At 38.1% G+C, this 12773-nt stretch overlaps 1 protein-coding gene across 2 annotated transcripts in view; it reads left to right on the top strand.

Moving 5' to 3' along the window:
- Positions 1–12773, top strand: part of HIBADH (3-hydroxyisobutyrate dehydrogenase) — a 175194-nt gene that overhangs the window by 84411 nt on the left and 78010 nt on the right. For both annotated transcript variants that reach the window (XM_045792966.2, XM_045792965.2), the window contains exons 5-7: positions 1842–1975; positions 4533–4609; positions 11768–11924. In XM_045792966.2, coding sequence (XP_045648922.1) covers positions 1842–1975; positions 4533–4609; positions 11768–11924 — 368 coding nt within the window. The remainder of the gene's footprint in view (positions 1–1841; positions 1976–4532; positions 4610–11767; positions 11925–12773) is intronic.

Raw genomic sequence — 12773 nt, forward strand, 5'->3', positions numbered from 1 at the left:
GTCAGCATTAATTTTCCTTTAATAAATGACTCTCTGAAGCTATTTAGCAATCTGTAATCTAGATACAAAGCTATTGACCTATGATGGATAGCGCTGGATTTGTTTGTAAGCTTTGACTTAAATCGTATACTTAATTTTCCTAGGTCAGATCAACAGGATTAGGGTAAGGATAGTTATGTGGTTTGAATAAAAATGGCTCTAGAAATTGAGCAAACTAATTGTAAAACAGTAATGATGATCTGCCATCTTAGTGAAGTAAATTAGAAACTAACAAAGTGACAGTCACTTAAACTTCAACATTATCAGAATGTTCAAAGGACACAGACTGGCTGATTAAAAGCATTTGTTATAATTGGGTTTTTGTACATAATCATTTCCAAAGTGTGTCTGAAATATTGTGAAATAATGTAATTTAACCTTATGTGTGAGAATCTCAGGCTTTCATAACACATGGGCACTCCCTCTTCCATAATTATTTGGCTAACATAATGCTGACCTCTTTTGCTTTTAATAATTAGTTAAAATAGCATGAACTGTAAAATGGAAAAGGCTACTTGACTTGGCAATAGCAAAATATTCACAATTTCAGTGAAATAGGGATCTCTTCACTTGGGCTTTTTATATATATAAACTATGTATTTCATTGAATAAATTAAATTAAAAAGTAGGCCATTACTTGCAGTTGTCTGTTCTAATGGCCAGGTTTGATACATAGCACAGACAATTACAATTTCTTTATTCCTAGCTGTCCTATATAATGAAGTGTAAAGGCAAAAATGGTACTAATACAGCTCTTCCACATACTTTCCTGGTTTTGGTCAACAAAACCTAACTTGAAAATTATGAACTAAAATTTCTCTAATATTAAAAGCAATAATACTACTCTTGGTTTTATTTATAGTTAATTAAAAAATTTAGATGAATGAGGCTTCCCCCCCTTTTAGGACAAGTCTAGGGCATGTTTTGTGTGCTAACCAATCATTTCAATCCATGAATATGTATCAGACCTTTGTTAAGAGCTATGAAGGAGTAGCCAAACCAAAGCTCATTTCTTCTTCCTGCTCATATCACTAGGAATGAATTGTTCAAAAAGTATACAGCAGGAGGGAAAAGAAAAATCAAATAACATTGGAAAGTGCACATCAGAATAATCTGTCTAAATAAGCAACTGTTTTCTTTACCTTAAAAAGGACTCTTACCATCTGAAATGCCTGCTTGTCTGTGGGAGAAAGAGCCAGGTCTTCCTCTTTGTAGATCTCATCTGCAGATAGTATACAGAGAACAAGCTAATGGGCCAGAGACTCCCAAATCCGAACTCAGGCAGCAGACCCCTGTGGCTGTTCTCACACTGGTCAGGGCACAAGTTACCTTTTTCATATACTTTCTATTACTGAACAGATTACTTAGAATAATAGGTACATGTGAATAAAATGCACATTTCAGAGTCGCCTATCTCTTATACCATGATTGTGCCAGATATTTGAGATGAATTGAGAATAAGAGTTTAAATCTGTATGTACCTTTTGGTTTATGATTAAACTCCACAATACTTACTTTTTCAAATATCCTAGGAGAGGAGCACCTGGCTGGCTCAGCCTGTAAGCAGGTGACTCTTGATCTCGGGGTCGTGAGTTCAAGCCCCATGTCGGGTGTAGAGCTTACTTAAACACACACAAACATTCTTCAGGAGAGATTTAGAGTGTCATACGTGCCTGACATAAATACAGTTTGGAGGCAAGATATTTTTATTTGTTTTGGGATTTTCTCTAATTTTACTATCTACTTAAACACTTGAAGAAATGTATCCTTTTGTTCTGTCCCTTTACCCCCAAACCATTCAGGTGTGGGAGCTGCTCGGTCTGGGAACCTCACATTTATGGTGGGAGGAGTCGAAGATGAATTTGCTGCTGCCCAGGAGTTGCTGGGGTGCATGGGCTCCAATGTGGTGTATTGTGGAGCTGTTGGGACCGGGCAGGTAACATTTTCACATTAATGACACTGACTTGATGATATAAAATTGACTAATGTTATTTCTCTTTCCTGACCACATTCTTATTTCTTATTCCTCCCTACTCTGTTCAATATATGGATTTTTTGTTTGCTCAGAGTTTTTGTTTTGTTTTGTTTTGCTTTTTTTGAGAGAGAGACAGAGAGAGAGCATGGGGTGGGGTAGGGGGGAGTGGTGGTGGTGGGTAGGGGCAGAGGGAGAAGGAGAGAGAGAATCCCAAGCAGGCTGCATGCCCAGTGTGGAGCCCAATTCGAGGCCCAATCCCACAACCCCAAGACCATGGCCTGAGCCAAAATCAAGAGTTGGCTACTTAACTAACTGAGCCACCCAGGTGCCCCTTTATTTGCTCAGATTTTCTTTAATTAATTTGGAATAAATTAGTTTTCCATCATTCCTGCTGGAATTAAGCCCACATGAGCCAATTAACTTATTAAAAATGTATTGAAAGTTCCATCATTCAGATTCTGATATATTATCTTAGTGACCACTGACGTCATTCTTAAAACTTCTTCCATATGAAGTGCTCATGGTGTCTGAGTTGCTGTTATCCTCCATCTATTTACTTGCTACAGTTCTGTTTGTAATATAGTCAGGAAGAAGTAACCTACACACTTTAATCTTTTTCTTTTTCTTTTTTTTTTTTTTTAAAGATTTTATTTATTTATTTGACAGAGATAGGAACAGCCAGCAACAGAGGGAACACAAGCAGGGGGAGTGGGAGAGGAAGAAGCAGGCTCATAGCGGAGGAGCCCGATGTGGGGCTCGATCCCATAACGCCGGGATCACGCCCTGAGCCGAAGGCAGACGCTTAACCACTGTGCCACCCAGGCGCCCCTAATCTTTTTCTTGAAAAGCAAATAATTTTCATTTAGAAATATATCAATTCTGTAATCAGCTGGAGGTGAATGACAACACTGAACTCTGAAATCAAACTAGTTGTCCCATCCCACCAACACACAGGCTCTCACTAGATATCCCCTCCTCTTAATCTTTGGTCCTGGTCACTGGCACCCTCTGTATCTTATTCAAGACTTTGGTATTATTTCGGATATACCTATTGTCTCCATTCTCTTGTCCAGTCTCCAAGTTCTGCTGATTTTTGCTTCAGTATCTCTCACTGTTGACAGTCTTCTCCATTCCTCACATTACCCGGTCCAGTCTCTCATTAGCTCATACCTTGTGTACTGCTCAGAAACCCTGGATGCCAAGTTGACCACTCTGCCCAACACTGTGACCAAAACCTACTCCATTAACGTGTGTGTATCATCATAGACATCTCCATTCTGAAACTTTGAATAGATGCCTGTTTCCTGTCAGGTCAAATTTTAACTCTCTACCCTAGCTTTCACAGCTCTTGCCCTAGTCTTAACCTATCAAATTTCTCACTATTCCTTAAAACATGAGTCTGTTTTCTTACTGTTCTCAAGAACATCCCACGCTCTGATATATTTAATCCCTCTTATATATTCACCTTTTTCTTTGCTCTCCTCCCCTCTCTCTCTTGCCTGTTTAAATTCCTGCCTGGGTGGGGCGCCTGGGTGGCACAGCGGTTGGGCGTCTGCCTTTGGCTCAGGGCGTGATCCCGGCGTTATGGGATCGAGCCCCACATCAGGCTCCTCCACTATGAGCCTGCTTCTTCCTCTCCCACTCCCCCTGCTTGTGTTCCCTCTCTCGCTGGCTGTCTCTATCTCTGTTGAATAAATAAATAAAATCTTTAAATAAATAAATAAATAAATAAATAAATAAATAAATAAATAAATAAATAAATTCCTGCCTGGGCTTCTAAGACATGGGTTTAGGTTCCATTTCCTCTCAGCTCCTGCCCTCTGGAATTCCTACTTGGAATTCCTACTGTCTCTGTCTTGTAGCCATACAATTTTCCACTCAGTTGCGTGTTTGTTTGTTTGTTGCCTCTATCTTCACTGTGTTACTCCTTTGCCCCAATTAGATTGTAAGCCCCATTCCATGAAGAGCAGTCATGCTAGGGATCTTGTGTACAGCATGATGACTAGAGCTAACACTGCCGTGTGATGTACATGGAAGCTGTTAAGAGAGTAAATCCTAAGAGTTCTCACCATAAGGAGAGAATATATATGTACCTGTATTTTTTGTATTTGTATGAGACGATGGATGTTAACTAACCTTACAGTAAGCATTGCGCGATGCATGTAAGTATGCTCCACAACCTGAAGTTAGACCGCGCTGCGTGTCAACTCTATCTCGATGAAACTGCGAAAAAAAGAGCAGTCATGCCACATAGGTCAGTATTCCTTACAGACTGAGCCCACAGGAGGAGCTTGGCCGCCACTGCGGGGTTCTTACCCAGTGGAAGAGTCTGCTCCCAGATAGCCTGATAGGCTCAGAAGGAGCCATGTGGCACCACGTTCCTTTGCCCATTTGAGAGAATCAACAGTTAAACGCTCCGACTTTTAGAAAGAAACCTGTGGAGTTGGGGAAAGAACAACTTCCTGTGAGCTACAACTTGAAAATGAAGGTATTTAATAGGTACTCCATTTGTTTTCAGGCTGCAAAAATCTGCAACAACATGCTGTTAGCTATTAGTATGATTGGAACTGCTGAAGCTATGAATCTTGGAATCAGGTTTGTTGAAAATACATTTTCATGTACTAACAATTTTTATGAGCTTCCCTATTTGATTTTCTGATGTTGAAAAAAATGTTCATGAGAGATAAATGAGTTGATCCAGGAACATTCTGAAAGTACTTCGTTATTGAACTTTAATAGACTTGGCTTATTTGACGACCAATAGGACCCTGGAGAGCATGAATACTCTTTGCCATAGCCATAAAGTGTATCGTGCTATGTGTTCGAAGTTACATTATCCTTTTTATATGGGAGCTCCATTTCTTCTCTTGTACTGAAATGCAAGAAACACTTTTACTATAAAATTTAAACGGACTTTGGCAGTGTAGGGCAAATTTGTATAAAACGGCGTTTTAATGTATAGCGAATTCAAGTATTATCCAACCACATGACTGATTTTACGTATCTACTTTAAATTTAGTCTCCAAAATCTACACTAAAAGGGTTCTTGATTGTTTGGTCTTGGGATAAACTGAATGGCATTCATAAAACTGCAACTCATGTGCGTAATTCTTTCATTTTAACTTGCTTGTGGTTTTGTTACTTTACATTAAGGATCTATCTTTCCATTAAAATAAAATGGCATTCATACTTTGCTTAAAGTGATTCAGGAATTTTCCTTCTCCTATGATGATCATCATCCTTCAGGATGCTTAAGGTTAATGTCTTAATTTTAGCCTTTAATCTTTTGGGTTAGGAATGTTACATATGATTAATCACCTAATTAATTTTTTGAATGTTTTGTATTTCATGATAATAAATACATGTTTCTTACTTTAGAAAATGCTTAATTAGCAAGATGCTTTATTCAGGTGTTTTCTTCATAGTTCCCCAAGCTGCTTACCAAATATATCACAAATCAGAGTAGTGTTTCATATCACAGCTTTTGATAAAAGCAATAAAAAGAGCCAGAGTGCTTGAGATATTTTTTAAAACACAGTAATGGATTCACATTTCCTCTTAATTACCATATCAAGATGCTGTTGTTTATTGAATTGCCCTTGTCTCAGATGTTAAACTATCTTGACCTATTAAGTTGTCATGTTGTAATTGAGATAAAAGAGGAATTTGCTTTGCATCAGTGCTAATTGGTTTATCAATATCCTGTACCATTTACATTTTAAAATTGAATGTCTGTAAGATGGTAAGGCCTATCTGTACAAAGCCTTAATAAAACTGGTAGTATACAGGAAGCTGTTCAGAGTGCTATGTCTGTACGTAGCCAGTTTTTAGGCTATGGGTCTCTTACTCATAAATGAAAAACTTGTTACCAGTACCTTGTTTTCATGTCCATCCTCTAGACTAATTTCATGGAAGAGGAAGATGTAAATTTCCGGAACCAAAATTTCATACAAAATTAATTGGTGTTGACAATAGGATTAGAGCATTAGTGTGCGTATGCATCTTTAGAATTCTATCTTCATTCTTCTGGGTATAAATGAATATCTGATAAAAAAAGCAAACGCGTAGATAACCTAGGCTATGCTGTGCTGAAATTTCCCTCTTTATCTTTGCCAGTTTGTTTCATATCCTGCTTCTTACTCTGAGCACCACTGGATCAGGGTATTCCTTAGGTGTAGTGATGAATCCTCTGGTCTTCCTCAGATAATTTTCCTAGCGAAACTCTTACTAGCTGATCACTTGCTATTCTAAAATGAAATCTTTGTATGCTTAGTGCTTATAGAAGTCTAACTCCAAACACCAGCTAATGAAGAATAGTATGAAAGTCACTTGAATCAAATGAATTGAATAAAATATATACAATGAAATATATACATTGGCTACTACAGTGAGTTTGTTATCAAAGAGAAGAGGAAAAGTAATAAAATTTCCAAATAGAAATGTTAAGAGCAAAAGCAACAAATAGATATCCCTTTATTATTGGCCTTAATCCACTATGATAGAAACAGTGTTTAGAAAGATGAACCTTTAAATGTTTAATTTTTCTGAAACTGTACATACATTAGTTACCTATATATACATATATATAGATACATATATATATATGTATATCGGTATTTATATATTTGCATATATCACATATAAAGAATGGACACAAATTAGGAACTCCCTAGTTTTCCTTAACTATTAGAATAATTTGTGAGCTTCTGGTGCTTCAGATTATACTAATGAATTGCTTATTTTCGTAGCATTAGGATTTTATCAGTTTATCTTGCAAAGATTCTCAGTGGTTTGAAAGTCCTAAAAATGATTGCTTCTGCTATTGTCTTTTCTCCATGGTTTACAGACATGGTTTAAAATGACAGGATTGTTCTCTAATAGAGTATAGAGAGTGGCCACGATTTATTGAGCTTTGCAAGGTGAAAGAGAAAATTGGCATCAGCAAGCATAAATTCCCAAGTAGTAAATTCCCACAGAGTAGTACAGCATCCAAGTGGCTCAGCCACATTTATATTCTGTTCACTCTGAAGTGAAATTTTTTTAGAGCATTAATGTCAACATTTACAAATTGAGTCACCTATTCCTATGAAGTGATCATTTCTGATTAATTTCATCCTTGTAAGTCAGTATTTTTTCTAGAACACTGTTTCCCATTTAAAAAAAAATAGAAGAATAAAATCTTACAGTTTAAAATTCTTATTGACCCTATGATCTTTTACAGTGACTCTTTATGGATGTTAGTGAAATTTTAAAATGCTATTTTAAAAAAGTAAAGCATAAAAAATATGGGTATACAATATATTTTGAGAATCTTTTTTATTGGACCTTTCTACCTTCCAGTTGGGTTCTAGTTGGGACTTAGAACATAGGTTTATGGCACCGAAGGTGCCCTGCTTGCATTAGAGAAGTTTTGTCCCCGTGTATCACAAAGGAACAATGTTGATTATGGAAGTGTTGTTATTATGTTTTTATTTTTGATCCACTGGGAATTGACTTTTTTGTTTTTCTTTTTTTCCAATATTGGTGGTATAGCAGGTCATTTGCATTACCAACCAGGGACCAGGCCCCTCTAGCAACAACCATATTGTCTTCTTCCACCTTAAAGGAAACTTTAAACAGTTGAACTTCTGGAAGGCCTTTCAAGATGAGAACTTTCCCACAAGCATAATTTTAGTTTCTTGGCTACTGCCCTTAGGATTCTGTTGCATTTTCATTTAGGTGATGATGACCTGAAGCCTCTTAGGTGTATACCCTAATATATATGTACAATAGATAACAAGTGGCAAAAGGTTTACAATAAAAGTTGGACCAAATTTCTTAACAAACTGATAAAACATCATCGTATTGGGTTATTGACTGTTAAGTTCACTACCCACATGACCCAGTGAGACTCAGAATGGTGGGATTTTGGGTGTCTGACAATGCCTGCATCCCTGCTCTGCCACAGACTTAAGCTTTTCTCATCTATAAAATGACAAAAATAATAGTATCTATCTATAGGATTGTTGCTAAGATTAAATAAGTTAATCCATGTAAAACTTTTAAAACAGTTCCTGGCGCATTGTAAGTGCTCAACATGGTAGTTATTGATGCGATTGATGGTGGTGGTGGTTAGTATTTGAATTGGTTGTACTTGTAAAGTGGTTTCTTTGTAGCACTTCTCACCGGCTGGCATGTCTGTTTATGTGTTTGTTTATTGCCTGTCTCCCCCACTAGAACGCATGCTCCATGAAAGGGGCTGGCTTTATCTGCTCATTGCTGTATCTTAAGGACATACCTAGCACATAGTAGGTACTCAGTGGATGAAAGAGGGAGAGAGAGAGAGAAGGGAGGCACTTCTCCTGCCTCAGGTAAAAGTTACCTGTGTGCGTCTTAACTGGCCCATTCTTGGAGGGCAGGCACAGCCTCTTCTTAGCTTCTTTACTATGTCTCCTTGGCTCCACGCACAGCGCCTGCACGTGGCAGATCTGTGTAAGCAATGATGAGTAAGTGAATGATTGATTAAAACTGACATAGTCTTAAGTGTTTCATTTCCAGATCTGTTTCTGTGATACAAATGTCTCAGTTTAGTGACATAATTTGCTTTGTTCTTACGTAAAACCAGACAATGTAGATACTTCTTGAGACTATAAGGTGAACAAACTTTTTTGTTCCTTTTTAAAAGCCCTGGTTATAGTGAAGGCACATTTGGATTCTCTTTAATTTTTTTTTTACGTGTATGCATCATTTTTACTTCTCTCAAAAGTTCATTTAGAATTCTTGTGATTTAAAGGTGAGTAGATTTGACACAGTGACGTTTATTTGAGTTGCATTATATATGCGGTCAGAGCAATGAATTCATTCTCTGTTTATATCAGAGAACATTCCAGCAATTGTAAAGCCACATGCATGCACGCGCACACTCTCGAACCAACATCCAGTGGCAAGTTATTATGGGGACTGACAGACTGTCATCCTTTTGATGGCTTGAGCTGTATATCTCCTGAACAGCAATGGGGCTCTTATGCAGAAAGTATCATATGTTCCCAGCCAATTTACAGGGAAACAGCAATAACATTTTATCATGGTTGAGAGCCCAGTAGCTGCTTCCTATTAAACTTGCCCTTTCAGATACCTGTCTTGGATTAATTTGTTGATTTCAAATGGAAACTCAGTCTTCTCCAGTGAAGCATGACGTTCTAGGATAGACTCTCTGAATGACAATTACTGTGTATTCTAGCTGGTTTCAGACCATTACAAGCCTTAGGCACAGTGGAAGACAGAGGACTTCAGTAACTGATTTTAATATTATGTCTAATTTTAACTGTCAGTTATATATGTGCCAGTGAAAGAATCCTCAGAAAGATGAAATGCAAAACACTTCTAACTTGCTCTTTTTAATGATACACTTTGCTGTAGGGTGGGCAGTCGGGGGAGGAAAAGCAGAGAGGGAGTAGCCGTCTCCTAAAGGGGAGTCAGCACAGTGGGGAAGCATCAGATTTGAAAGCGAGCATGTAACAAACGCCACCTGGCTTTTTTGCGTGCCCCTCGGGATGCTTCTGAATAGTAATATGTTCACCAAACAGGGTTCCGTGAATCAGTGCCAGTATTTTTCCTCAAACACTCGAGAAAAATGAAATGTAGGGTTTTACAAAGGATAATAAGCTTTGCTCACCATTTTGGTGAGTACTAGAGACAGAGCATGAATTGCTTTAGCAGTAAAGACTGTTGTGAGGAACTGTTGAGTATAAGCAGGTCGATGATGAAGAGAGGAGCATCTCTGCTGCTTTGAATGTGATGAGCCATTTTAAAAGAAAACCTCAATTCAGAAGCACCTAAATTATATTTCAAGTGCAATGGAAGAACCATGCTTTGGGGTCTTAAAAAGGTTTCCTACTCACAGAACACATTAGACATAGACATTCTTGAACAGTTGTGCTTAGAGAATATACTTGCAGTTATACAGATTAATTAATTGTTAATATATATAGGGTTTTACTTTTCTTATTATTCCCTATGTATGCTGGCTTTATCTTTTCCCAAGTTATCCACTATAACAGCATACTGATAGCCTCACTTTATTTAAAAGGGGAAAGAAAGCAGCAATAGCAAACTACACCAGTAACAGACTTGGATTTTTTTTTTTAAAAGATTTTATTTATCTATTTGACAGAGATAGAAACAGCCAGCGAGAGAGGGAACACAAGCAGGGGGAGTGGGAGAAGAAGAAGCAGGCTCATAGTGGAGGAGCCTGATGTGGGGCTCGATCCCATAACGCCGGGATCACGCCCTGAGCCGAAGGCAGACGCTTAACCGCTGTGCCACCCAGGCGCCCCCAGACTTGGATTTTTATAAAGGAATGAATGAATGTTGGGTTTCTTTCTGGCAGTCTACCATTGAACAGAATGTATGGCAGCGGATTTAGAGCGAATCTTCTCTGTTATAATCCTTAAGAAAACCCCCTGTAATAACACGGCCCACCATATGAATTCACATATGTGGCATGCCATATATATTCCTTGAACCATGGCTGCTGGTTGAAAGCCTGATTATATAACAGTTGTATTGTGTGGTAAATCCATACATATCCTGGCTGTCAGCCCTCGCCCCCTGCTGTAGCATAGGAAGAATGTTGTAATGGTCGTGATACTCACATTGGGAAATAAACAGACATAGGTTTCAAACGCAGGAAGTAAACAGGAACTTAGGCATGCCAGAATACACAATCTGTTTCACATTTTCATGTGTCTCTTTTCAGTCTTTCTTTTTTTTTTTAATTCTGGAAGAGATTGGTTCTAAGAAAAAGCAGAAAGCTTTTATGACAATTGTTTTATAATGGCTCTTTGTATGAAAGAAACCAATAAATTGCTGGGTAGAAAGTTTTATTTGAAACTTGATTCAGTGATACTTAGCAAGACTCTGCTTCCCAAACTGCATTAAGGTACTCAGAATCAAAGTATTGCCGCATTTTGATTCTCTTTTTTTCTGGGTCCACACTGAACAGCCGTTGATGCCATCAGCTCAGTGATAGAACAAATGATGTTTCCGCTTGGGCAAGCTTTGTTTTATCAGGATCAGTAACCTTATCAGCAGTTGACCCAGAACTATAATGCATGTCTCTGAATAGATAGCATATGTCACAGCTCTGTGCAGACTTGCTTCATAAGCAAGATCGTCTAATGAAGATTTAATAAATAAGGAAAAGTTTGCAGCAAGAAAGGTCTTCTTTTGTAATGATAACTTCTCTTAAGCTCGTTTTACTGCCCATGGCTCATCTCTTGCATTCATTCTCATAAAAGCTAAAAGAATAAACATACATATAAATGCATCCACACGGACTCCCATGATGCATAGTTTATCTGTCAGTATTTCTTTCTGAAATATATCATTTGTGAGTGAAGAATGTAGAATTTAGATTATCACATTGGTTTAAGGTTCTTATGTGACACATAAATGCAATAATATCCAAAAGACTAGAAAACCCACGTGTGTGATAAACCAACAACACTTCGGCGATTGTGTGGTGTTACTGAAAAGTAAGATAGTGCAGAAGGTTTTCTCTCAGTGCAGAACTTCCTGGCTCTGAAATGTTTAATCACGCACTTTTAATGCCCTATAATTTAAGATTGGGTTCTTTGCGCTCATCAATCTGCTTTGATTTTTGAAGACATATAATAAATGGGGAAAGAAGATGGAGCATCCTCATACGTAAGTAAGTCACGCATGACTTGTACATTTTGACATTTAACACTTCTTTTCTTTGACCTTTCACAGGTTAGGGCTTGACCCAAAACTATTGGCTAAAATCCTAAATATGAGCTCAGGACGGTGTTGGTCAAGCGACACTTACAATCCTGTACCTGGGGTGATGGATGGAGTTCCGTCGGCTAATAACTATCAGGGCGGATTCGGGGCAACGCTCATGGCTAAGGTATGGTAAATGCAGCGACGACCCAAGAGAGGGGGAAGAAATGCTTAATGGTCTAATCCTTCACTCCCTTTTAACAAAACATATGTCTATCCTAGAAGGCAGGATTACTAAAACAGTGACCCACTCACTCACTGGAAAGGAGTTAAAACTTAGCTTCGATAAAAATCCTTATCTTGTTCATTTCAGATGAGCAGAATAGGCTGGGGGTTTTATTTTGTGCGGTTTTGGGTTTGTTTGTAATATGAGATGGCAGCATTTTGTTCTTCATCAGAAATTTTCATTATTACCAAGTCCTTAGAATGGAAGCAGTAAGAATTTTCTTAATACGTTGACCTTGGGTACACCCATCACAAAAGAAGAGAGGATCTTTCTCATGATAGTAGATTTCTAAATACATCTTCCTGTTTTAAGAACATGTGTGTATTTATGTGTAAAGTCATTTGAAAAGCACATTATTGACCTCCTCCTATTTGTGATCTCAACTTTAGAAAATACTTTTTAGGGAAATAGACTTTCAGATTTCTGCATAGAGCTGTTACCCACCCACCACCCTGCCCCCGTAGTTGACACACCCCCCATTACAAAAATAATAAAGCCTATACGCGGACACCATTTTCAGTTTACTTTCCTTTATTCTCCATGACATTCTGTCCATTCTGTTTCTTAATATGCCTTGAATTCATGCAGCCCCCTCTCCTGCCACTACCACTACCTTGCCGGGCCTCCTTTAGATTATTCCACATCAGCCCTTTACTGGTCTCCTTGCCTTTCATGGCCCTCTCCGGTTCATTTTCTACATCATGGGAAAGAGCGGGCTCTCTGGGGTGTAAAAACCCGGGTGTGCCTTTT

Source organism: Ursus americanus, chromosome 3, assembly GCF_024610735.1.
Source record: "Ursus americanus isolate L20-20 chromosome 3, mUrsAme1.1.p, whole genome shotgun sequence".
Classification (NCBI taxonomy): domain Eukaryota; kingdom Metazoa; phylum Chordata; class Mammalia; order Carnivora; family Ursidae; genus Ursus; species Ursus americanus.